This window comes from Mustelus asterias, chromosome 3 (assembly GCF_964213995.1).
Source record: "Mustelus asterias chromosome 3, sMusAst1.hap1.1, whole genome shotgun sequence".
In the NCBI taxonomy this organism is placed as follows: Eukaryota; Metazoa; Chordata; class Chondrichthyes; order Carcharhiniformes; family Triakidae; genus Mustelus; species Mustelus asterias.
Window position 1 is genome coordinate 126,105,774 of NC_135803.1, and position 27,400 is coordinate 126,133,173.

A 27,400-nucleotide genomic window follows, 5' to 3' on the forward strand; every position below is an offset into this window, starting at 1 on the left:
TTATTGTATAACTCCTCCCTACATTATTTCTTCCAAAATGCATCACTTCGCATTTATCCGGATTAAACTCCATCTTCCACCTCTCCGCCCAATTTTCCAGCCTATCTATATCCTGCTGTATTGTCCGACAATGCTCTTCGCTATCCGCAATTCCAGCCATCTTCATGTCATCCGCAAACTTGCTGATTACACCAGTTACACCTTCTTCCAAATCATTTATATATATCACAAATAGCAGAGGTCCCAGTACAGAGCCCTGCGGAACACCACTGGTCACAGACCTCCAGCCGGAAAAAGACCCTTCGACCACTACCCTCTGTCTCCTATGGCCAAGCCAGTTCTCCACCCATCTAGCCACTTCTCCTTGTATCCCATGAGCCTTAACCTTCTTAACCAACCTGCCATGTGGGACTTTGTCAAATGTCTTACTGAAATCCATATAGACGACATCCACGGCCCTTCCTTCATCAACCGTTTCTGTCACTTCCTCAAAAAACTCCACCAAATTTGTAAGGCACGACCTCCCTCTTACAAAACCATGCTGCCTGTCACTAATGAGATTGTTCCGTTCTAAATGCACATACATCCTGTCTCTAAGAATCCTCTCCAACAACTTCCCTACCACGGACGTCAAGCTCACCGGCCTATAATTTCCTGGGTTATCCCTGCTACCCTTCTTAAACAACGGGACCACATTCGCTATCCTCCAATCCTCAGGGACCTCACCCAAAGAAGCGACAAAGATTTCCGTCAGAGGCCCAGCAATTTCACCTCTCGTCTCACTGAGCAGTCGAGGATAGATGCCATCAGGCCCTGGGGCTTTGTCAGTTTTAATGTTCCCTAAAAAACCTAACACTTCCTCTCTTGTAATGGAACTTTTCTCTAACGGGTCAACACCTCCCTCCGAGGCACTCCCGGTTAACACGCCCCTCTCCTTCGTGAATACCGATGCAAAGTATTCATTTAGGATCTCCCCTATTCCCTTGGGTTCTAAGCATAATTCCCCTCCTTTGTCCCTGAGAGGTCCGATTTTCTCCCTGACAACTCTTTTGTTCCTAACGTATGAATAGAATGCCTTAGGATTCTCCTTAATCCTGCCTGCCAAGAACATCTCGTGACCTCTTTTTGCCCTTCTAACTCCCCGTTTGAGATCTTTCCTACTCTCTCTGTATTCCTCCAGAGCTCCATCTGTTTTCAGTTGCCTGGACTTAACGTACGCCTCCCTTTTCATTTTAATCAGATCCTCAATTTCCCTGGTTATCCACGGCTCTCGAATCCTACCTTTCCTATCTTTCCTTTTTACAGGCACATGCCTATCCTGCAGCCTTATCAATAGTTCCTTAAAAGACTCCCACATGCCAGACGCATGGCACATGCCTATCCTGCAGCCTTATCAATAGTTCCTTAAAAGACTCCCACATGCCAGACTCCCACATACAAACCTTCAAACAACCCACCTAACCAACTTGTAAAGCCCTGCAACTAGAAGAGTCTGCAGATCACACATTGGATTTGTCAGGCATCTCAGAATCCCTCAAACCAGCGTGGAAGCATGTCACCCTGTGAGAGAAGAAGAGAGCTTGTTCAACACTGTCCTGAAGTGTTATCCTTCGGAAGTGAAACGATGAATAGTGTTCAGGTGATGTAGATTAGCCAATGGGGAAGAGCTGAAGCTGAGAGTACAGACATTATTCTGTCCCAAATTTGAAGTCAATCATTGTCTTATTTCTAAATTCTTTGATTATATGTAATTATTTATAGTTAAGTAACAAAAATTTCAAGCAGAAAAGCAGAGTTAGCGAGAACATGAGAGAGTTTCTTTGCCGATAAGTTGTTGAGGCAAAGCTTAAGGTGTTTCACTCCAACTTCTAGAATTATAGTTTAATTACATTGTGATAAGTTAAATTTCTTTATAAGTATGAACACAGAAATTTATAATTCAGAAAAATTGATACGCAGATATACAGTGTAAAATTGATACGAAGTTGGTGCAGACATAAAGCCTAGAGTTTCTACTTTGGGTACAGTTGAGATATTACAGCCAAAATGCGCTTGAAATTGCGTAGGTTAGATTGTCCTTTCTGCTAAAAACCATTTACATGACGACAAAACAAAACGTTTCCTGAATCAATTGCACAGCTTAATAGAATTTAATTGTTTCTTTCTTCTTTTATTCCATAAAATAAGGAGCTGTGGAATACAGAACCACAGGTGAATTTATTAATACTTCAATAATACTTGGGGCCTACTCCATTAGCAGAGAACCCATTGGTAGATGGCTATAGATAAAGATTATTATATCTAATCTATTTAACCATTTGATGTAAAATCCAACCATTTGTTCTAGGTATTGAGTGGTGCATTCTGCCCGTCAATCCTGACGTTGGCCTCCGTTTTAGATCAAAAACCAGGAAGTGGCTGTGGTAATATTACGAGATGGTCAATTAAGAAACCGTCTCTGGGACCCCATCAAAATGAGGACAGCAGGTGGACAAGGGAAGCGGGAGACCTATAGGAGGGCCCACCACCATGTCAGATTAGCAGCCCACTTGGAGAGGTGAGCGCTATTTCAGAAGAGGGAGATCTAGGGGACGCTATCAGGTGGAGGCACTCACAAAGTCCACCCTCTTTAGCTGCAATAGAAGAAGTCACAGTACTGCTACCACCAAACCTGTCTTCATGGGACAGGAAGAAATTAGCCCTTGAACTTCAGTAGAAGGGCAAGGAAATATGTTAGTGGGCCTCCCAACCTGTTCACAAACTAAGAGCAGAAACAAATATTTTTCTAAAAGAATCCCAAATTCTAAGCAGCAGTGTAGTGCTGTTCCTTTTCCTCGCATTTGATATTGTTGAAAAATGTTTTTTTTATATTGCATTATTCAGATTCATGTCTAGAGCTTTGTGCTTCACTCCTTTCCCTTGCAATAACAGGAGTAACAGCAACTTGCATTTATCTGAAGTCTTTAATGCGGAAAGCCTTTAATATAGAAAAATGTCCAATTGAAGTATTACAGGGGTATCATCGAACCAAAAGCTAATTTTGCAATAAATGAATTCTTAAAGAAACAGATGAAAGGACTTTAAAAACCCAATGAATTTTTAAAATATTTATTACAAGAGTCACTTATTGTATTAAAATAATAGAATATTCAGGGTATCTTTGTTTCGTGACAAAGCTGAAAAATATAATGCAATCTATCTTGAGGGCTATGAGTTATGTGGTCTGATGTGACTTGGTGTTTTATTTACTGGTAAACCACTCACTCAAACAGTCATGTAGCCATTCTATAAACCAGTCTTGATGTGTACAGTAAAAACCTTTATACATTTGTCAAAGCATCTTTTATATTTTGTAATTTATAATTGTGTTATCTATGCTACCAGGATACATATGTGTGACAGTTAGTGTTTAAATATTTGCCTTTAATATATAGCCATGAATTTGTCTGCTGCAACTTATTTTTCTGAGAGGGACTGTAAGTTTAATGGTTATTAAAATCGGTTTATTATATTTTTTAAATTTGCAGCCCTGGGGATTTCTTCTTTACTATTTCCTTTAAAGAAGACCCCAAAAGTGAAATTTAATGCCTTCCCCCACCTTCCAACGGTAATTTTAGAGGTGGGGGAATGGCGATTTTGATGTTGTGAGATTGAGGTGGGGTGGAAATCCTGCCATCTTGCTGCCTCCTTCTGATTAAGTCGGGGGTGGGATGCCTTGCTGGGCACAAGCGGGGAGACTTTGCATTGGTGAGGCTGCCAAGCCACCCCTGTCATCTAGCTTGCCTACGGTCTTCTGGGGGATCCTTACCATACCCACTTCCCTGTGAACTCCACCCTATCCCACAATACCTTTCTCCAGAGGATCCATTGTCGATGCTCTGGGTAGACTCCAGTCCAACCCTGGTCATGGCGACTGCTCTCTGTAGCACTGCCTGTATGACAGAGCTGCAAGTCTCAACTGCTACAATAGGGGTGGTGGCAGTGAGGGGTTGTTTGGGTGGGTAGAAGAAAATTGCTCCAAAGGGGAAAATGGATGCGAAAACTTCTTCAATCTGGGGAAGGGTGATCAGGGGCAGGGGTGTGCTGCACCAGCAATAAGCTATGAAGAAAAGCATAAAACTAGCTTATCAAATCATTTGTTAATACTGAGTCTACTTTTTCTAAAGTTAGTTTCATATTAGGATGCTTTGAAGCTATTGAAATTCAGAAATATGGAAAATAAACTCTACAATAGGTTTTGGTGTTCGAATGCTCATGGTAAATGTTGCTAATTACAAATGTTCTGAGTGCTGTGGTTTGGGGCAATTGATGACAATCATGTCAGTTATGCTACTTGCAATATTAAATGATAGCTAAGTGATTGCTTTTGAGCACAGTTGATGTCAAGTAATTGCTTTTGGGCATACTTGCTGTCAAATGATGACTTAATGATTACTTTTGAACTCAAATGATATCAATGTATTATACTATGATGTGAATGTAAGTTATCCAAGTTTTGTGCTAAAAATCTATATTCTTTTTGGTACTCTATATCTTCAGCAATACTGTTCACTTCTGCATTTTCTTTGACCGATGTGCAACGACATGATATTTGTTCACAGTAACTTCTTGGTCATTAATTTCACTCTGAGGAAACAAGCTGACCGTTGGTTTCTCTGTGATTTAATCAGTATTCCCGGTATAAACATATGTAGGAAGGTAATTAGCCATAGTTTCCAAGGGACCGTAGGCGTATTTCTCTCTTAGAGACAGTTGGTTATGTAGCTTGATGGACATCACTCTGCATCAAGCATGTGGTAGGGGAAGAGACAGATCCCAAGTCTACCCCAACCAGAATGGGAATTGAATATGCACTATTGGTGTTATTCTGAAGTGCATGCTAACATCTAGCCAACTGAGGGTAGCCCCTTGTTTTAAACATGTATAATGAAAATAACTCTAACATTTTTCAAAAGATCCTTTACAGCAGTTGTCATTATTGTAAGAGATTTTATTACTAATACTACTACTTGTATTTCTCTGAAACCCTATGTGGCTATGAAACCTCAAGCCATAAATATTTCTGTACAAAGTAGTAAATTTTGAAATTTCATCCTATGAGTAATCCTCTGAGACAGTTGGTTATTTGTCAATTCTGGTGTATTGCACCTTGGACATGGGGATGCAGAGGTTTTCTTGTATAAGACTCAGTGCTGTTTTCCAGTAGAAGCAATTCCATTCCAAGTGATCATGCACTTTTGTCTGAATGTATTAAAGTTATATTCGTGTGCATGCACTGTAGCAGAGATCAGTGGCCTATATGGTGAGCAGTAAAATTGAGCATTGTAATTCAGATTTGGAAATACATGTCCAGGAACTGATACTGACAGAAAATGTTTTGTGCCAGACTTTGAGCATGGCAGATCCTATATGAAATGTCAGGTACACTTTTTAGAATGAAACTGCATTTTTTTTATTTGGTAATACATTGCTCTGAAAGGACACAAAATTGAAGTGCAAGAACAAGAAGGTTTATCAAAGCTTTATGTTCATTTTGTATACAAATTGAATTTCTTCCCAAGTTACTGGACTAGTAAAATTCTGTCTCAAGCATGGAGATGAATTAGCATGTAAAGTGGTTCCATTATGCTTAGGCTTGTGGCCACCAAGTTTGAATAAGGGAATGAAAACTCATTACTTATCTTGTAAAAGGTTTATTTTTAAATTCGGTTTTCCCATCTATGCTCTGTATGACCTGCATATAAATGATAGGAATATATGTGGTTCTCTTAGAGAGATTTATAGGATTGACAAGAATCCTTTTTATTTCTTTCTTTTCAGAATTACTGATTTGGGAAATATCAAGCGACGACTGTATTTATCAACTATCCACAAGGAATTGTCTGCAACTCCACTGCATGCAAAAATACCACTGAGTATTATCAAACGTAAAATTGTACGTCATTGTTAAAATAATTCAATAGCCGCAAAGTTATATCTTTCAGATAGGATATTGAAGGAGTTTAACTCTTACTGATTCAGAATTTTTCCAGGTTTGAAATGAGTTGGGCCAGTTTCCATATTTGTTTGCAATTTTTTTCCTTCTGTTTGTACTCTGAAATATAGAATATATTAAATGAGAAATCCAAATTGTAGTGGTACATTTTCATCATCTTAGAGTGCAATTCTATATTCCTGCAAACGAATGCCAACAGTGAAGTTTTGGATACCGCACTTAATACTTGGAGCTCTATTCAGTTTTTGTTGTCTGGAACTCCATCCTATTGTAGAGTTAATCAGTATTTAATAAGTGAAGATTGCTATGTTAAGCTATGTGAGACGCATGACTTCCAAGAACAGTTATCTGTTGATAACCTAGTGCAGTTTGTTCAAGTTTTCTGCACCTTTAGCAGATGGGCAAACTTGTATGGCTGTGTTATTGTTGTCTGTGATTTACATTGTATTCTGACACCTAAAACACACACAGGCACTCTGGTCAGAATATGATGTAACACCTTCAATAATTGTACTGTCAGTTTTGCAAAGAATTATAACCCACAAAAATCATTTCGTAATTTGAAATTGTGCAGGAAAAATATACATACAGAAATAGAGTATAAACTAACCTCAAACCATCCTTTCTTGAGCACGGTGAAATTAAAATATGGCGTGTTGCAGCAATCAAAATAATTACAGTTTCCTAAGATTTTTTGAAGAATAATAACTTCTGGAAGAGAGTTTTTACTGTAAATAAATAATAGCAATTTTTAAAAGTCAAAACCTGTGTTGCTGAAATAACAATGTCACAGACAATCACTGTTCTCTGAACCATTGCATGTTCTTGCTCAAGGTAAATGAGAGATTAATAGCGTTCAATCAATACTGTAAATTTTAGTATTGTCCTCCAGTGCTAAAATTGATTAAAGATGATTAGAACATAACCAGTAACCAAATAAAAATCAATTTACCTAGTCCATTTTAGTCAATTCTCAAACCCTTGCAATTGCCTTTATTTAAGTTTAAAACACTTATTACGGACTCACATATCTCACTTCCAAAACTTGTGAAATTCTATCAAGTAATGATCACTTTTGCCCAGAAGATGATTTCCTATGAAGTCTTGGGTCAACCCGGCTTTATTATACATTACCCGGTCCAGAGTAGCCTGTTCCTTGGGACATTCCAGAAGTATTGTTCTTAGAAACTGTCTCACATACATTCTATGAGCTCATCTTCTGGGCTACCGTTGCTAAATTGATTTGTGTTTGTGCAATCAATGAGACGATTAAAGTCCCCCACAGTTATTGCAGTACCTTGCTTACAGATCCCCATTATTTTTTGGTGCCCTACTGTATAGCTGCTGCTAGGGCACATATAAACCACCTACCAGTGACATTTTTTTCCTTTTGCACTTTCTTATCTCCACTTGTACTGATTCTACATCTTGATTTTCTGAACCAAAATCATTTTTCACTATTGTACCAATCTCATCTTTTATGAACAGAAGTACCCTTCCTCCTTTTCCTTTCTTCCTGTCCTTCCGAAATATGAAATATCTCTGAAAATTCAGGCCCCTGTCTTTGCCACCTTGCAACTATGCATTTGTAATGGTGCCATATTTTACTCGTATCTATTTCTGTTATCAATTCATCCATCTTGTTATGAAAGCTGCAGACAGACAGATAAAGAGCTTTTAATTCTGTCTTTTTATCGTTTTCGCTTACTCTGACCTTGTTTGCTGATGCACTGTTACATCTTTATGCTCTATCCCTTCCTATCACACTCTGATTATCAATACCCGTATCATTGCACTGCACTATTGCCTTGTCCTTTTTCTTTAACTTTCCAAATATCCTCTTATGTGAATCCTTACCCCTACTATTTAGTTTAAAGCCCTCAATGTAGCCCTTGTTAGGATTCACCAGTAGTCTGATGTCTGCATGATTCAGGTGAAGGTCATCTCATTGGTACGGCTCTCTTTTTCCCCCAGTACTGGTGTCAGTTCCCAATGAATCAAAGCCCATTTTTGCCACACCAATCTTGAACTCTGATCTTATCTTCCCTTAACTAATTTGCTCAAGGCTCATGCCATCCAGATATTATTACCTTTGTGTTTTTTTTAATTTAGCCCTGGACTGCTTAACTCCCTTAGCAGAACCTCTTTCTTCATCCTAGCTATGTTGTTGGAACTTACATGGGAGCACAACAGATGGATCCTTTCCCTTCTATTCCAAGTTGGTTCTGAGGCAGTGTCCTTAATCCTGCATTCGGTGGCCAACACAGCTTTCAGGACACTTGGCTCTCAGCTGCAGAGAATTGTATCTACCCTTCTATCTATACTGTCCTCTATTACAACTACATCCCCTTTAACTCTCCCCGTCAGGGTGCTGTAGTCAGTTTGCCCATTCTCCCTTCACTTGCTGCTCGTGTCCATGTAAATTGCACACTCTCGTGCAATGTATTCAAATTCTTAACCTCTTGCTGCAAGAAAATGTTTCTCCTTATGTTGCCATTGCCTCTTTTGCCGATTACCTTAATTCTGTGCCCTCTCATTTGTGATCCTTAGAACACCGGGAACTGTTTTTCCCTGTGAACCCTGTCCAGAACCATCCTGATTTTGCATGCCTCTATCTGCCTGTATCAAATCTACTCTGGAACTTATTTTCTCCATGCAAAACAGTCCCAATTTTTCTAATCTATCCATGCAATTGAAGTTCCTTATCCCTGAAATTATTCTTGTGAATCTTTTCTACATGCTCTCTAATGTCATCACAATTTTCCAGAAGTGTGGCATCTAGAACTGGAAGCTTTACTTTAGTTGAGGTCAAACCAATGTTTTATGCATATTTAACATAACCTGCTTGCCCTCTGACTCTGTTAATTGCTTCCACCTACTCCTGCCAGGAGACCTGTTGTCATGTTATGCCATCCTTGTCTGTCTTGCACTATCCTCACACATCCACTGTAGCTTGCTTGCAACCACTCTTGCGACATCTTGACATCCAACCACAACTACATCAAATGCTGTGTCTGCAGCCCTCCACTTTACTCTAGAGAGCTATCTGGAGCTTTTCAGCTTTGATGAAATGGCAAAAATACTGACTTTTTTTCTGAATGTCAGTTTTTAAGAGTTCTTTTAGCTCTTTCAATTTCAAGCACCTCTTCATTTGTCCTATATACTGTATATGGAATTTTTAGTACGTCTTAGCATTCATATTTCAAGACCCACTATTTTCTTCCACAGATCCCTAAAGAACATCACTGTGTGAACATCCCTGCAGTCTGTAAAATGAGCATTTGCCCCTACTGCCTACTTTGTGTCTGTTGGTCAATTTTATATCCACACATCTCCTGCCCCACACATCTACTGCCCCTACTGTCCCCATGGACGTCAGTTTTGCGAACAAGTCATTGTGATTTATCTGCTTTATTTTCCTGTAGGTGGTGTCTTAATATGATTCTTAATGTTAATCTGATTACTGAGTTGTAACAGTTTGCATGTAATGTACAGCATAGGAAACAGGCCCTTCGGCCCTCCAAAATGTTGTTTTAATTTTTCTCCCAAATGTTATTCAAAATGTTTCCTAAAAAGAAAGTGACATCATCATTTTCTATATTCATTAGATGTGGGGGGAATTTTACCATCTCACCCATCACGGAAATTGTAGCTGGTGGGACACAGACCATGCAAAGGTCCGTTGACCTTGGGCGGGATTTTCCGACCTTGGATGAGTGCAGCCGGAAAATCCCGCCCTACGTGTGTATTTGTATAGAATGCTTCACAAATAAGAAGGGAGTAACACTGCAAAAATAGATATTGCTTATAGTTGTGTAATCTATGTTGAAAAGAGTTGTGATGTTATAATTTGTTTATATTAATTTAACATTTATTCCACTTACTTGAATCTCTGCTGTTCTGTATTTCCAAAGCTCAGAGCTAAACTTTGAGTCCTTTGACAATATCAATTTGAAACTGGCTGCTTCTTGAGAATATCCATCCTCATATGCTCAGTCATTGAACTTATTTTGCTTACCCTACAATGAGACAGTTGGCCTCCGCTAGCTGCTCTCCACAGTGAGAGGAAAGAGAGAATTGTGGTAGAAACCTGTCCATGTAACTCACCACATTGCAGCACAGCATCCTGAAGTTCCAGAGTTCTGCAGTATTATGCCACCCATTGTCTACATCATAGGGCCAAACTGTATTGCAGGCCGTGAAATTCAAGAAAAACTAAATCAGACTTATTTTCCTTGCAGTGGAGCAATATTTGCATTGATATGGTGTCATTTGCTAATGCTGCGTTTAAAGGAGCCGGTTTTCAGTCCTTAGACAGGATTGTTGTCTCAGCCAACTGTAAACTAAGGAAAATATTCACAATGAAACTACAGCCACAAGATACTACTTTTGAGAATGGTATGTAATTGGAAATGTCTAGACCAATATAATATTAAGTGGTAAATAAAATGGCAATTACAACATTGCAGAAACAAATCTCAAACACAAATCAGCAATGCCATACTGGCTTTTACAACTGCTGGATTTTTAATAAGATTTAAACAAATCACAAAGCTCCTTACCCTAATATTGAGCGACCATGGCAAGTATGTATGCCCTCTAGAGTTATTCATAAAAAGTGCACATTTGATTAGTCATTTCGATGTTTGCTTTTTGCTGATGTATCAACAATGTTTTATGTTGTGGTATTTCCAAAATTTTTATCAGGTGACTAAAGAATTTCTTCTTCTTCCCCAGATGTGTATTCTTTGCATTGTTTCACTGATGGACCCACAGATGTAATTCCAAAGAGCTGTCAGCTAGGCATTGAAGTAGATCAAGTTACACAGCTCCTGAATGTGGCAAAACTTAGACAGGGAGAATTAAGATTTGGAAGCCAACCCCTCACTTCAACAGATTTGGGTAGAGTTGCAAGATTTATTCAAAAGTTCAAATTTAACCTAAGAGTTTTACTACTGCTTATAATATTTCATAAGCCAAATTGAATTGATGTAAAGCTGTTTGGTTAATAGAGTAAATACTAACTATGTATAGTTTACAGCACAGACTTTATGGTACGTTATTTTGTCACTATCAATCTAAATCAAATGATTGATACTAAACCTTGTTGAAGATTCTCAGGATTTCTCTGATCATTCTTTCGGATCTCTGAAAAATCAAGTTGTTCAGTTGGTGTCCTTGCATTAGTAGCGTAATGTATTAATCACTTCACTTAAGTGCATAGCTCAGTTTACTTTGACCTTCCTCGAACATTCCTGCTGCCAGTAATTAGATGTTAATTTTAAGGTGAATAATTAATTATTCATTAGAATGTTTATCCATTTTGCATGTCTGCTATTTGATGATTTCAAAATTAAAATACAGGAAATATTGCTACATTCTTAATATACACAAATTAAGCCTTGATCCTGTGATTGGTATTTCAGGCACATTTGAAGGTAAGTGAGCCAAGACTTTATTGACAAGATATTTGAATTGATTTTCATTCATTACATTCTGTCTACTTGATGCTGAGAAAATATGACAGGCACTGTCCCCAAAAAATATTTCCCACAGATTATTTGGGAGATTGGGCTTTGTATTTGGAAAGCTCAAAAAATGATTTGTTGCTTTCTCCAAACTGTTTGAATTGTACTGTAAATAATTGTTTACATTTCAGCTTCAGAGCTGCTGTTGGATTTGTAGTTCTCAATGCAGTTGTATTTCATTTTTGAGTACCACAACTGTGTTTCCCCTTTTCACTGATTTAGCTGTTAATGGTGCTCTTCTGACTGATCCAAACCACCAAATCCTCATGCTACAATTTTTCTGCAGTTTTCTACTCTGCACTGGAACTGTTAGGATTGAAGTAGAATTAATTGCAACTGTTTTTGCAGAATATCTATTCTCCACATTTGTCAGAATTTGTTTACAAGTGCCATCATGTCATTTTTCTCTTGTATATTGTCATTAAGCAACAGCTTTTCTTAGACCCAAGTCTACTATCATCAATGCGTAATTTCAGACTAGGGTGTACATTAGAAAGGTTATTGTACAAAACAAATTTCTCATTAAAAAGATAATAGCATCAGTGGTTCTGCAATAAAGTTCCTCAGCGACACATCCAATGTCGTGAACCTGCTGGCAAATTGCAGATGACATCCACTATGGCTCTCTGCTCTGAAGCTTCTGACTTGCCTTGTAGGGGTGAATCCTTTGTCCCCATTTCTACAAGGTAAATGCCATAAGACGGGGTTAGAGGGAAAGTGGTGGGTAGTGGCTTATGGTAGTGAAGTTAGGTGTAGGAACTTTCCATGCTGGAAGTTCCTGCTCCGTTCACTCAGTTGTGACCTGATGTATTTCTGTGGGCAGTAAGATGTGAGTTAAGGGTACCTACCTCAAGGTAGACCACCAATCCCCACCATCAAACAGAAAAGGGATTTTAAAAGTGTTGATCGTACCATCCCTTATTGAACATCTTAAAAGCTATGACCAGGGTTGGGCTTTCAAGTTTATATCTGCCTGAAGCAGGCGGGTTCACATCCTGAGAAATTACAGCCACATGGTTACGAACAAGAAAAATATTCTTCTGCATCCTGCCATTCCGATAAACTTTCTGACATTCAGCACTGCATTAGTGATAGAAATGCACACACAGCTGTTATCTTTCCAGCTTGATGCCTTAAGGAGAAATTGGAGTTTCCTGAAAAGTTTCTGTGAACCTTTGGCATCAGAATGGAATTGTGCCATTTTTTTCTGATAAAATAAGTGTGCAATTAATTTATGCCAATTCTATGCTGCTTGAATGTTCCTCTGCTAGAATGTTCCTGTCATTTGTTTCACTTATGAGAAAATTCTGCCAAAACCCTCTGGCGCTCAATTATATTGCTCCACATCCCATGAAGTAAAACACCTTGTGCAGGTTCCCTAGATTCACACCAATAATACGCTGGCATATATTTATGCATAAGAATGCCACCATTGTACATCCCAAAGTCAGCTGATATTGATGTAATTGGCATATTTGAGAATTCTGAAGCTTGATAGCAATTTTCTTTGTGATGTTTTTAGAATTTTGCTTACTGAGAGCTGCTTTCTACTTAGCAAGGTGCTGTCAATTCTGGCACCTACATCATGCTTGTTTCTTTCAGTGTGCTTTTGTGCAGTAATGTGCATATACTACAAATCATTTCTCCCATCTGTTTGACAGTCTTGCTCAACTTGCCACAACCTCCTGATCTGCTTTTCCTTTTCACCTTTCCAACTACACTCCTTACTCCATTGCTTTCCTTCCTTTGTCCTCACCTATTTATTTCCTTTCCCTCTGCATATTAGTTTTAGCTTGCACATTATTAATTACGCTATAATTACATTTTACTGACATACTTTGTTTATAAGAACATAAAAAGAAAATGCTAGTATTTGTTTAGCTAACGGTGAACATTTTAGACTGGATTAGCTCACAAGATTGCTGAAAGCCTTTTACCTGTATGAAAGTCCAAGATTGATTCAAAGGTTTCAAAAAGAAGCAAGTTGATGACCGTAATTGGAGCCAAGCTTTCTGTTCAATTCAAGAAATTGCCAATTATAGACACATTCTGAAGAAATCACACCAAGTTGGTTTTTAAATTCTATAATTTGGCTCCTCAAAATGGAATGCTCAGCAAAATCCAGTAAAGCTGTATGCCTGGTGCTTCTCCTGTGGTTGCAGCATGGGCTGTTGGCCTCTAATTAAGGGGAATGCAGCTGTCCTTGTAGAGTGACTTTTGGTTTTGGGATCTTTAGCAGCTTTGGGTATGGAAGCTTTGACTTCAAACTACACCATTTTGGCCTGGCCTCCTGAAGTCAAGGCTGGCTGGCTGAAAGATAGATAGTAGTGGAGTGACAGAGATGGGAGCACAAATGCTGTCATCCTGAATGAGGAAAATGGGTTTGTGACCCATGGGGACCTGTCATTCTACTGAGCTAACACCTCAGCAATCCTTCTCATCTGCTGGAGAAAATATTGATGGACTACTATGATGTCATGCAAGTCCTGAGCTATCCAAAACCATGATGGCGGTAGCTTGAGCTCTCACTGCAACACTCCGATCTTTGATGGAAGTTGCTTGTGCTGCAATGAAAACTGTGACATTGGCCATCAGATGCTGCATTATGCTGGGCGCTGAACACTTGTGTGAGGTTGTTAAACTAAATCGAGGTTCTTCAAGCAACATTCCTGGCAGCAACCCATGTTGTGATTTCTCACCTGTCTCCTGAACATCTGACTGCAGAGCCTCCTAGCTTCTTGCAGATAATGTCTGAAAGTCTTGATGTTTGCTCCATCACATGTTTAACGGTTGCTCAAAATATCAGGGCGTAGATTCAACTTTTATCTGACTCTCACGAAGATTCTCTTCCACCCGCTACAAAAGATCCCCACACCCCCATAAAAGATGCAGGCTGTGTTTGACTACACTAGCCATTTGTGATGTCAGCTCCCTGCAGATATACGGAGCCAGTGAATAGCACTTGTAATGCTGGTTGCATGTTGCCACCATGTAAAGATGCAGGCTTCTAATTCCCTTATTCTTTCAAAGAGAACAAACATTATCACTGTTGCAATTGTTGGTTTGGATCCCTTCTGGATTCCTCAGCACAATTTATATTTCTTCTCTTCAATAGCAATCATATTGCCTGAATTTGGACATGGTAAATTACCTCCAATATCCCTGTGGCTTTAGTTTGGCTTGATTTGTATGTGGTTTGGAAATGAAAACTTATAATCAATGCTGTTTTAATGGTTGTGATGTCAATTATAGAGTTACAGACAAGCAGCTCGGGACCAGTACATCAGGGTGACATAATAGACTGTGGCAACTGCAGAAGCCTTGACCAGATTTCATTACGTTTGGGATTCCCCAGTCCTGAACATGCTCACAGAACTAGCATAGTTTTAGATAGAGGGCTTGCTGGATGAAATCTAGTGTTTCAAGGCTGGAAGGGGCAATATATCAAATTATTCTAGGGTTCTTAACAGGGCATATTTGACCCATAAGCAGTTCACTCGCTTTCGCTCCTGCTGCTGTAGAAACTGTATTATCATAAAATCCCTACAGTGCAGAAGAAGGCCATTTGACCCATCGAGTCTACACCGACTCTGGCAGAGTATCTTACCCAGGCCCTCTCACCCGCACTATCCCTGTAACTCCACACATTCACCATGGCCAATCCACCTAACCTGTACATCCAAAAGAACTATGTGAATGGATTCAAAGGTTATGGGGAGAAAGCAGGATTAGGCTATTGAATTGGACAATGAGCCATGATTGTAATGAAAGGCAGAGTAGGCTCAAAGGGCCAAATGGCCACCTCCTGCTCCTATCTTCCATGTATCTATGTTAACATTTGCTTGCAGAAGTTTGAATTTCCTGATTTCTGAAGTTTCCTCAATGGCTGAGAATGATCTGTACAAGTCAACGATAGCTATCTGTTCAAGTGATGCTAGGTTACTTAGGTCAGCAGTTTAAGCACAACCTCTAGCAGGTCAACTAGGAATAAGGAAGATTGCCAGAGGTATTGTTTGAATTGCTTCTGAAACCATACTATAAACTAGGGGAAAAAAGCCAATAAATGACTCGAGGCAGCAACAGCTCTTCATTTATTGTATGGTTACACTATTGTTGACGTATTTACAGCTGCCTGCCGGCTCAAGATAAAATGGGTGGCCACCCTGCTGTCTTCCTGCCCATGGTGACACTACCATGCTAAATGGGATAGATTTCAAACAGATATAGCAAATCAAGACTGGGCGTCCATGAGGGGCCTTGTGCCATCAGCTGCGGCAGCAGAATTGTACTCGACCACAATCTGTAACCTCATAACCTGACATATCCCCCGATCTAGTCTGGTTCACTGAAGAGTGCATTCCAGGAGTAACACTAGGCATACCTAAAAATGAGGTCCCAACCTGGTGAAGCTACAACACAGGATTACTTTCATGCCAAACAGCATAAGCAGCAAGCTATAGACAGAACTAAGCAATCCCACAACCAGTGGAGCTCTGCAATCCTGCCACATTGAGCCATGAATAGTGGAGGACAATTAAACAACTCGCTGGAGGAGAAGGCTCCATACACGCCTCATCCGCAATGATGGGGAACCCAGCAGATCAGTGCAAAAGAGAAGGCCAAGGCATTTGCTACAATCTTCAGCCAGGAGTGCTGAATGGATCATCCATCTCAGTCTCCTCTGGAGGTCCCCAGCACCACAGATGGCCCTCAGCATCACAGATGTCAGTATTCAGCCAATTTGATTCACTCCCCCTGATATCAAGAAATGGCTAAAGGCACTGCACACTGCAAAGGCTTTGGGTCTGAACAATGTTCCAACAATAGTACTGAAGACTTGTGCTCTGAAACTTGCCGTGCCGCTAGTCAAGCTGTGCCAGTACAGTTACAACACTGGCATCAACTTGGCAATGTGTAAATTGCCCAGGTATGTCCTGCACACAAAAACATGAAAAATCCAACTTGGCCAATTACTGCCCGATCAGTTTGCTCTCGGTCATCAGTAAAGTGATGGGCGGGGTCATCAACAGTGCAATCAAGTGGCACGTGCTTAGCAAAAACCTACTCGGTGGTCATTTTGGGCTCTGCCAGGGCCACTCAGCTCTTGATCTCATTACAGCATTGTTTCAAACATAGACAAAAAGCACCGAACTCCAGAGGTGAGGTGAGAGTAACTACCCTTGATAACAAGGCCACATTTGACCAAGTGTGGCATCAAGAAGGAGCCCTAGCAAAACTGGAATCAATGGAAATCATGCAAAACTCTCCACTGGTTGGGGTTATACCTCACCCAAAGGAAGATGGTTGTGGTTGTCAGAGGTCAGTCATCTCAGCTCCAGGACATCACTGCAGGAGCTCCTCAGGGTAGTGCCTGTTATACATTTAAAAGGGTTGCAGTTTGCTTTAACAACTGATCACATGATCTGGTGGAGTTCTGTCATCTCAGACCAAGGATGTCACTGCCGGAGTTCCTCTGGGTAGTGTTCTCGGCTCAACTATTTTCAGCTGCTGCTTCACCAATGTTACCACCATCATAAGATCAGAAGTGAGGATGTTTGCTGATGATTGCACATCATCATCACCATTTGTGCCTCCTCATGAACTGTAGCAGTCCATGTCCATATGCAGCAAGACTTGGACAAAATTCGGGCTTGGATAAGTGGCAGGTAACAAAAGTAATACCTATCTCCAACAAGAGAGAATCTAACCCTTTCCCCTTGACATTCCATGGCATTACCATCGCTCCATCTCATACTATCAAAATCGTGGGGGATTATCATTGATCAGAAACTGAACTTGGACCAGCTGTATAAATACTATAGCTACAACAGCAGGTCGGAAGCTGGGAATTCTGCAGAGAGTAATGCATATCCTGATTCTCCAAAGCCTGTCCTGCATCTAAAAGGCAGTAGTCAGGATTGTAATAGAATTTTCTTCACTTGCCTGGACAAGTGCAGCTCAAATTGTTCAACATAATTCAGGAGAAAGCAGAATGATTCATTGGCACTCCAATAGGCACCTTCAACATCCACTCCACGACTGATGCACAATGACAGCAATGTGTATCACCTACAAGATGCACCACAGCAACTCCTCATGGCTCGTTCAATGGCACCTTCCAATCCTTTGACTCCCACCACTTAAAAAGACGAGGGCAGCAGATGCATGGGAGCACCACCACCTGGAAGCCACCGACTATCCTGACTTGGAAATTTATCACCATTTCTTCCCTATCGCTGGGTCAAAACTTTGGAACCCCCTTCCCACTGGCACTATGGATATACCTATGCCATAAGGACCGCAGCGGTTCTTATCACCTACTCAAAGGTAGCTTACCATCAGCTATTCAAAGGTAATTCTGGATAGACAATGAATACTGGCCTAGCCTGTGATACGCGCATCCCATGAACAAGTGAAAAAAATGAAGTAAGGTGAATGGTCTATGGTTTTCTGTGCCATTTTTAAAATCATCCTTTGGAAATAGTCACCGTATTCATCTATTTCCGTATTCATCTATTTCCAATCAACTGGTAACTCTACACTGTCTACTGACTCCCTCGTCAAGGTAATCAATTCCTATGAAACTCTCCTAATCTAGGTAAAATGATCAGGTATCATGGTTTTATTAGTTCTGAGATCTTTTAATCTGCTCCAGACTTCCTTCTCATTTATATCAGAATCATTAATGCTGATTAGGTTGCCTCTGCTTGTGGAGGCCATTTGCTCCTCTTTTGTAACTACTTGAAGATAATTTTTCAAAGTATTACCTTATGATACACAAAAAAACTCTGTAGACTCCTCCAACCCCACAATCCTGAAATATTCTGCACTCATCTGATTCTGACCCCTTGAACATCCTGATTTTTATCACTCTACCATTGATGGCTTTCCTCTGTACACTCCTTAAAACTATCTCTTTGACCAAATTTTTGGTTGTGTGATCGAATGGGCTGTAATTTCTGAGCACTCAGGGTAGTGTGTATCCCTACACACACTTTGGTATACCCCCTTTCCCTGAGGTTCCCAGATAAGGATTGATTGTACAGCACTTGCATGGGAAATGCAGAGTCCCAATAGACAATTGCCCTGCACTGGGAACCAACCGAAAAGAAATTTATTGTGTTACAGCAATAGTTACCCAGAAAGCTGGAAAAATAAAAGCCAATTGTACAGACTAACACTGGGGCCCACCATGGGATCTGTGCCAACACCCAAAACCCCACGCCCCCTGACTACCCCCTTGCTCTGATCACCTGTCCCCTCCCTAACTGCACCCACCCCATGAGACACACTGGACTCCAGACCCCATGGAACTGAAGCAACCCCCATCGGATCCATCCTCAAACTCTCCCACAGCTTCACCCTCCCATGGGACTGTTATCACCCCTGTAGAACTCCGCCCCCCCCCCCCCCCCCCCCCCCAATTCTCACTCCACACCCCCTCATGAAACTTGTTCCACCTCTCCATTGACCAATGGCCCCTCAGCCTGTGGCCACGCCTGCTACCCTTCTCTTCCGACCCAACCCAACACCCCTCTTCTGACCGACTTGATTTGACCCAGCCCACTTAGTTCCTAAAAATGTACTTTCTCTCTGGGTTATCAAAGACTTTGAGTTATAAACTTGCCTACTTTACAGCACCTTTTGCCATAAAAAGATGCTGTGGCTTGGTTAACACTGCTGCCTCACAGCTTCAGGGTTTGATTCCCTGCTTGGGTCACTTTCTGTGTGGAATCTGCAAATTCTCACCGTGTCTTTGTGGGTTTCCTCCAGGTGCTCCAGTTTCCTCCCACAGTCCAAAAGACGTGTTAGTTATGTGCATTGGCCATGCTAAATTCTCCCTCAATGTACCTGAACAGGCGCCGGAGTGTGGCGAATAGGGGATTTTCACAGTGTTAATGTAAGCCTACTTGCAACTAATAAATAAACTTAAACTTAACTTACTTGCAACTGAGCGGCCCTAAACAGAAGCAAACTACACGACACAGATTTGGCATGGCCTGAGTCAGGCGGTCAGGCAAGATTCAATCATCTGAATTATAAGTAATTTTGAGCGTAACAGCAATCCAGCTCAATTGCCCCTCTATCTGAAGTTATGGCCCCATTTCACCTTATATGGGTTAGTGTCATATTTTGTTTTAAAATAGTTCTGTGAAGTTCCCTCGGACGTTTGGTTATGTTAATAATGCTGTATAAAGAAATATAAGTTGTTGTTAGAAGAAAGAAGAACAGAGAAAAGGGGCAGCACGGTAGCAGTGGTTAGCACTGCTGCTTCACAGCTCCAGGGACCCGGGTTCGATTCCCGGCTTGGGTCACTGTCTGTGTGGAGTTTGCACATTCTCCTCGTGTCTGCGTGGGTTTCCTCCGGGTGCTCCGGTTTCCTCCCACAGTCCAAAGATGTGCAGGTTAGGTTGATTGGCCAAGCTAAAAAAATTGCCCTTAGTGTCCTGGGATGCGTAGGTTAGAGGGATTAGTGGGTAAATATGTAGGTATATGGGGGTAGGGCCTGGGTGGGACTGTGGTTGGTGCAGACTCGATGGGCCGAATGTCCTCTTTCTGCGCTGTAGGGTTTCTAAGATTCTAAGATATGTTAGAACAAAGAAATGTCCAGCACAGGAACAGGCCCTTCAGCCCTACAAGTCTGTGCCGACTATGGTGCCCTAACTAAACTTTAAAAAAAACCTTCTGTCCTTATCTGGTCCATATCCTTCCATTCCCTCCCTATTCATGTACCCATCCAGATGCCTCTTAAATGTTGCTAATGTCCCTGCTTCACCACTACCTCTGGCAGTGCGTTCCAGGCACCCACCACACTCTGTGAAATATTTCCCTGTACGTCTCCTTTAAACGTTCCCCTTCTCACCTGAATCTGTGCCCCCATGTAATTGACACTTCTACCCTTGGAAAAAGCCTCTGACTATCCATCCTGTCTATGCCTCTCGTAATTTTGTAGACCTCTATCAGGTCGCCCATCAGCCTCCATCTTTCTCATGAAAACAGTCCTAGTTTATTCAACCTCTCCTCATAGCCAACACCCTTAAGACCAGGCAACATCCTGGTGAGATGCCTTTGCGCTCTCTCCAAAGCTTCCACATCCTTCTGGTGGTGTGGTGACCAGAACTGCACGCAATAGTTTTGTTCAGTCTAAACTTACTTGCATCCTTTATGGCCCTTACCTAATTTCTGACTTGCCTTTATTCTTTATACATTAACACTATACATTTAACTTGTAATAAAGTTAGTTTGTTTCTCCAGTGTTGCATTCTGAATGAAACTGCAAACAGTTATATATGCTGACATGAAAAAGACTGCAGAACTGTCATGACTGATTTAAAAAAACAAAATTACTTTTCTTCTTCACTTTAGACCAGCAGACCAACCATGGGACAGCTAGTGCACGAACTGCTAGAAACCAAAATATATCTCACATTGCCTTTGGTTCAAAAGTACTTGGACCACCACCAACCAGTGGCAGAAAACATGGGACAACAGGATCTAAAGATGTAAGTAGCTGTTAAATAATGTTTGCTTACAGAATCTCAATATTTCAAATATTATATTGCTCAGGCATTGCCATTTTTAAGGATATATTTACATAAAGTATAAAACATAAATGTCAAAGAATAAGGGCTACATTATGTCATAAAATACTGCAACAAAATAAATACAGCTTAGGCTGCCAATATCATGAATATCTTCACGTAAGATTTCAGTATAAAGAAGTGTGTTTGTGTTTGTGTGTGTGTTTGTGTGTGTGTTTGTGTGTGTGTTTGTGTGTGTGTGCGTATGCGGGTTTTTGTGTGTGTGGGGGTGGGGGGGGTTTCTGTGAGGTGTGTGTGTGTGGGGGGGTTGTGTGTGTGGGTTTTTGTGTGTGTGTGTGGGTTTTTGTGTGTGTGTGTGGGTTTTTGTGTGTGTGTGTGTGGGGGTTTTTGTGTGTGTGTGTGTGGGTTTTTGTGTGTGTGGGTTTTTGTGTGTGTGTGTGGGTTTTTGTGTGTGTGTGTGGGTTTTTGTGTGTGTGTGTGGGTTTTTGTGTGTGTGGGTTTTTGTGTGTGTGGGTGTGTGGGTTTTTGTGTGTGTGGGGGTTTTTGTGTGTGTGGGGGTTTTTTGTGTGTGTGGGGGTTTTTGTGTGTGTGGGGGTTTGTGCGTGTGTGTGGGGGGGGGGGTTTGTGCGTGTGTGTGGGGGGGGTTGTGTGTGTGTGGGGGGGGATTGTGTGTGTGTGTGGGGGGTTTGTGTGTGTGTGGGGGGGTTTGTGTGTGTGTGGGGGGGTTTGTGTGTGTGTGGGGGGGGTTTGTGTGTGTGTGTGTGGGGGTTTGTGTGTGTGTGTGGGGGGGTTTGTGTGTGTGTGGGGGGGTTTGTGTGTGTGTGGGGGGGTTTGTGTGTGTGTGGGGGTGTTTGTGTGTGTGTGGGGGGGTTTGTGTGTGGGGGGGGGGTTTGTGTGTGTGTGTGGGGGGGTTTGTGTGTGTGTGTGGGGGGGGTTTGTGTGTGTGTGTGGGGGGGGTTTGTGTGTGTGTGTGGGGGGGGTTTGTGTGTGTGTGTGGGGGGGGGTTTGTGTGTGTGTGGGGGGGGTTTGTGTGTGTGTGTGGGGGGGGGTTTGTGTGTGTGTGGGGGGGGGGTTTGTGTGTGTGTGGGGGGGGGGTTTGTGTGGGGGGGGGTTTGTGTGTGTGTGGGGGGGGGGTTTGTGTGTGTGTGGGGGGGGGGTTTGTGTGTGTGTGGGGGGGGGTTTGTGTGTGTGTGGGGGGGGGTTTGTGTGTGTGTGTGGGGGTGTGTGTGTGTGGGGGGGGGGTGTGTGTGTGTGGGGGGGGGGGTTTGTGTGTGTGGGGGGGGGTTTGTGTGTGTGGGGGGGGTTTGTGTGTGTGTGTGTGGGGGGGGTTTGTGTGTGTGTGTGTGGGGGGGTTGTGTGTGTGTGTGTGTGTGGGGGGGTTGTGTGTGTGTGTGTGTGTGGGGGGGTTTGTGTGTGTGTGGGGGGGTTTGTGTGTGTGTGGGGGGGTTTGTGTGTGTGTGGGGGGGTTTGTGTGTGTGTGTGTGGGGGGGTTTGTGTGTGTGTGTGTGGGGGGGGTTTGTGTGTGAGGGGGGGGGGTTTGTGTGTGTGTGTGTGGGGGGGGGTTTGTGTGTGTGTGGGGGGGTTTGTGTGTGTGTGTGTGGGGGGGTTTGTGTGTGTGTGGGGGGGTTTTGTGTGTGTGTGTGTGGGGGGGGTTTGTGTGTGTGTGTGGGGGGGGCTTTGTGTGTGTGTGGGTGGGGGGGGGTTGTGTGTGTGTGTGGGGGGGGGGGGGGTTTGTGTGTGTGTGTGTGGGGGGGGGTTTCTGTATGTGTGGGGGGGGTTTTTGTGTGTGTGGGGGGGGTTTGTGTGTGTGTGGGGGGGTTTGTGTGTGTGTGTGGGGGGGTTTGTGTGTGTGTGGGGGGGGGGGTTTGTGTGTGTGTGTGGGGGTGTGTGTGTGTGTGGGGGTGTGTGTGTGTGTGGGGGTGTGTGTGTGTGGGGGGGGGGTGTGTGTGTGGGGGGGTTTGTGTGTGTGTGGGGGGGGGGTTTGTGTGTGTGTGTGGGGGTGTGTGTGTGTGGGGGGGGGGTGTGTGTGTGGGGGGGGGTTTGTGTGTGTGGGGGGGGGGGTTTGTGTGTGTGGGGGGGGTTTGTGTGTGTGTGTGTGGGGGGGGTTTGTGTGTGTGTGTGTGTGGGGGGGGTTTGTGTGTGTGTGTGTGGGGGGGTTGTGTGTGTGTGTGTGTGTGTGGGGGGGTTGTGTGTGTGTGTGTGTGTGGGGGGGTTTGTGTGTGTGTGGGGGGGTTTGTGTGTGTGGGGGGGGTTTGTGTGTGTGTGGGGGGGTTTGTGTGTGTGTGTGTGGGGGGGTTTGTGTGTGTGTGTGTGGGGGGGGGTTTGTGTGTGAGGGGGGGGGGTTTGTGTGTGTGTGTGTGGGGGGGGGGGTTTGTGTGTGTGTGGGGGGGGGTTTGTGTGGGTGTGTGGGGGGGTTTGTGTGTGTGTGTGTGGGGGGGTTTGTGTGTGTGTGGGGGGGTTTTGTGTGTGTGTGTGTGGGGGGGTTTGTGTGTGTGTGTGGGGGGGCTTTGTGTGTGTGTGGGTGGGGGGGGGTTGTGTGTGTGTGTGGGGGGGGGGGGGTTTGTGTGTGTGTGTGTGGGGGGGGTTTCTGTATGTGTGGGGGGGTTTGTGTGTGTGGGGGGGGTTTGTGTGTGTGTGGGGGGGGTTTGTGTGTGTGTGTGTGGGGGGGTTTGTGTGTGTGTGTGTGGGGGGGGTTTGTGTGTGTGTGGGGGGGGGGGGTTTGTGTGTGTGTGGGTGGGGGGGGGGTTGTGTGTGTGTGTGGGGGGGGGGGGTTTGTGTGTGTGTGTGGGGGGGGTTTCTGTATGTGTGGGGGGGTTTGTGTGTGTGGGGGGGGTTTGTGGTGTGTGGGGGGGTTTGTGTGTGTGTGTGTGTGGGGGGGTTTGTGTGTGTGTGTGTGGGGGGGTTTGTGTGTGTGTGTGGGGGGGTTTGTGTGTGTGTGTGGGGGGGGTTTGTGTGTGTGTGTGGGGGGGGTTTGTGTGTGTGTGGGGGGGGGGTTTGTGTGTGTGTGTGTGGGGGGGTTTGTGTGTGTGTGTGTGGGGTGGGGTTTGTGTGTGTGGGGGGGTTTGTGTGTGTGGGGGGGTTTGTGTGTGTGTGGGGGGGGTTTGTGTGTGTGTGTGGGGGGGCTTGTGTGTGTGTGTGGGGGGGGGTTGTGGGTGTGTGGGGGGGATTGTGTGTGTGGGGGGGGGTTTGTGTGTGTGTGGGGGGGTTTGTGTGTGTGTGGGGGGGTTTGTGTGTGTGTGTGGGGGGGTTTGTGTGTGTGTGGGGGGGTTTGTGTATGTGTGGGGGGGTTTGTGTGTGTGGGGGGGGTTTGTGTGTCTGTGGGGGGGTTTGTGTGTGTGTGTGGGGGGGTTTGTGAGTGTGTGTGTGGGGGGGTTTGTGTGTGTGTGGGGGGGTTTGTGTGTGTGTGGGGGGGTTTGTGTGTGTGTGGGGGGGTTTGTGTGTGTGTGGGGGGGTTTTGTGTGTGTGTGTGTGGGGGGGGTTTGTGTGTGTGTGTGGGGGGGCTTTGTGTGGGTGGGGGGGGTTTGTGTGTGGGGGGGGGGGTGGTGTGTGTGTGGGGGGGGGTTTGTGTGTGTGTGGGGGGGGGGGGGTTTGCGTATGTTTGGGGGGGTTTGTGTGTGTGGGGGGGTTTGTGTGTGTGGGGGGGGTTTGTGTGTGTGTGGGGGGGGTTTGTGTGTGTGTGGGGGGGGGGGTTTGCGTATGTTTGGGGGGGTTTTTGTGTGTGTGGGTTTTTGTGTGTGTGGGTTTTTGTGTGTGTGGGTGTGTGGGTTTTTGTGTGTGTGGGGGTTTTTGTGTGTGTGGGGGTTTTTGTGTGTGTGGGGGTTTTTTGTGTGTGTGGGGGTTTGTGCGTGTGTGTGGGGGGGGGGGTTGTGCGTGTGTGTGGGGGGGGTTGTGTGTGTGTGGGGGGGGATTGTGTGTGTGTGGGGGGTTTGTGTGTGTGTGGGGGGGTTTGTGTGTGTGTGGGGGGGTTTTGTGTGTGTGTGGGGGGGTTTGTGTGTGTGTGTGTGGGGGTTTGTGTGTGTGTGTGGGGGGGTTTGTGTGTGTGTGGGGGGGTTTGTGTGTGTGTGGGGGGGTTTGTGTGTGTGTGGGGGGGTTTGTGTGTGTGTGGGGGGGTTTGTGTGTGTGTGGGGGGGTTTGTGTGTGTGTGGGGGGGTTTGTGTGTGTGTGGGGGGGTTTGTGTGTGTGTGGGGGTGTTTGTGTGTGTGTGGGGGGGTTTGTGTGTGGGGGGGGGGGTTTGTGTGTGTGTGTGGGGGGGTTTGTGTGTGTGTGTGGGGGGGGTTTGTGTGTGTGTGTGGGGGGGGTTTGTGTGTGTGTGTGGGGGGGGTTTGTGTGTGTGTGTGGGGGGGGTTTGTGTGTGTGTGTGGGGGGGGTTTGTGTGTGTGTGTGGGGGGGGGTTTGTGTGTGTGGGGGGGGGGGTTTGTGTGTGTGTGGGGGGGGTTTGTGTGTGTGTGTGGGGGGGGGGTTTGTGTGTGTGTGTGGGGGGGGGTTTGTGTGTGTGTGGGGGGGGGGTTTGTGTGTGTGTGGGGGGGGGTTTGTGTGGGGGGGGGTTTGTGTGTGTGTGGGGGGGGGGGTTTGTGTGTGTGTGGGGGGGGGGTTTGTGTGTGTGTGGGGGGGGGTTTGTGTGTGTGTGTGGGGGTGTGTGTGTGTGGGGGGGGGGTGTGTGTGTGGGGGGGGGGGGTTTGTGTGTGTGGGGGGGGGGGGGTTTGTGTGTGTGGGGGGGGTTTGTGTGTGTGTGTGTGGGGGGGGTTTGTGTGTGTGTGTGTGGGGGGGTTGTGTGTGTGTGTGTGTGTGGGGGGGGGTTGTGTGTGTGTGTGTGTGTGGGGGGGTTTGTGTGTGTGTGGGGGGGTTTGTGTGTGTGTGGGGGGGTTTGTGTGTGTGTGGGGGGGTTTGTGTGTGTGTGGGGGGGTTTTGTGTGTGTGGGGGGGTTTGTGTGTGTGTGTGTGGCGGGGGTTTGTGTGTGAGGGGGGGGTTTGTGTGTGTGTGTGTGGGGGGGGGTTTGTGTGTGTGTGGGGGGGGGTTTTGTGTGGGTGTGTGGGGGGGTTTGTGTGTGTGGGGGGGTTTGTGTGTGTGTGGGGGGGTTTTGTGTGTGTGTGTGTGGGGGGGGTTTGTGTGTGTGTGTGGGGGGGCTTTGTGTGTGTGTGGGTGGGGGGGGGTTGTGTGTGTGTGTGGGGGGGGGGTTTGTGTGTGTGTGTGTGGGGGGGGTTTCTGTATGTGTGGGGGGGTTTGTGTGTGTGTGGGGGGTTTGTGTGTGTGTGGGGGGGTTTGTGTGTGTGTGTGGGGGGGGGGTTTGTGTGTGTGTGTGGGGGTGTGTGTGTGTGTGGGGGGGGGTGTGTGTGTGGGGGGGGGTTTGTGTGTGTGTGGGGGGGGGGTTTGTGTGTGTGTGGGGGGGGGGTTTGTGTGTGTGTGTGGGGGTGTGTGTGTGTGGGGGTGTGTGTGTGTGGGGGGGGGGTGTGTGTGTGGGGGGGGGGGTTTGTGTGTGTGGGGGGGGGGGTTTGTGTGTGTGGGGGGGGTTTTGTGTGTGTGTGTGTGGGGGGGGTTTGTGTGTGTGTGTGTGGGGGGTTGTGTGTGTGTGTGTGTGTGGGGGGGTTGTGTGTGTGTGTGTGTGTGGGGGGGTTGTGTGTGTGTGTGTGTGTGTGGGGGGGTTTGTGTGTGTGTGGGGGGGTTTGTGTGTGTGTGGGGGGGTTTGTGTGTGTGTGGGGGGGTTTGTGTGTGTGTGGGGGGGTTTGTGTGTGTGTGGGGGGGTTTGTGTGTGTGTGGGGGGGTTTGTGTGTGTGTGTGTGGGGGGGTTTGTGTGTGTGTGTGTGGGGGGGGGTTTGTGTGTGAGGGGGGGGGGTTTGTGTGTGTGTGTGTGGGGGGGGGTTTGTGTGGGTGTGTGGGGGGGTTTGTGTGTGTGTGTGTGGGGGGGTTTGTGTGTGTGTGGGGGGGTTTTGTGTGTGTGTGTGTGGGGGGGGTTTTGTGTGTGTGTGTGTGGGGGGGGTTTGTGTGTGTGTGTGGGGGGGGTTTGTGTGTGTGTGTGGGGGGGCTTTGTGTGTGTGTGGGTGGGGGGGGTTGTGTGTGTGTGTGGGGGGGGGGGGGGTTTGTGTGTGTGTGTGTGGGGGGGGTTTCTGTATGTGTGGGGGGGTTTGTGTGTGTGGGGGGGGTTTGTGTGTGTGTGGGGGGGTTTGTGTGTGTGTGTGTGGGGGGGTTTGTGTGTGTGTGTGTGGGGGGGGTTTGTGTGTGTGTGGGGGGGGGGGGTTTGTGTGTGTGTGGGTGGGGGGGGGGTTGTGTGTGTGTGTGGGGGGGGGGGTTTGTGTGTGTGGGGGGGGTTTCTGTATGTGTGGGGGGGTTTGTGTGTGTGG

The 27,400-nt window shown here is 45.2% G+C and overlaps 1 protein-coding gene across 1 annotated transcript in view; it reads left to right on the forward strand.

The window, feature by feature from the left end:
- The window catches only part of cfap20dc (CFAP20 domain containing), a 284,000-nt gene that overhangs the window by 142,341 nt on the left and 114,259 nt on the right, over window positions 1-27,400 (forward strand). The window contains exons 5-8 of the mRNA XM_078210156.1: window positions 5,821-5,935; window positions 10,237-10,393; window positions 10,733-10,897; window positions 20,890-21,026. Coding sequence (XP_078066282.1) covers window positions 5,821-5,935; window positions 10,237-10,393; window positions 10,733-10,897; window positions 20,890-21,026 — 574 coding nt within the window. The remainder of the gene's footprint in view (window positions 1-5,820; window positions 5,936-10,236; window positions 10,394-10,732; window positions 10,898-20,889; window positions 21,027-27,400) is intronic.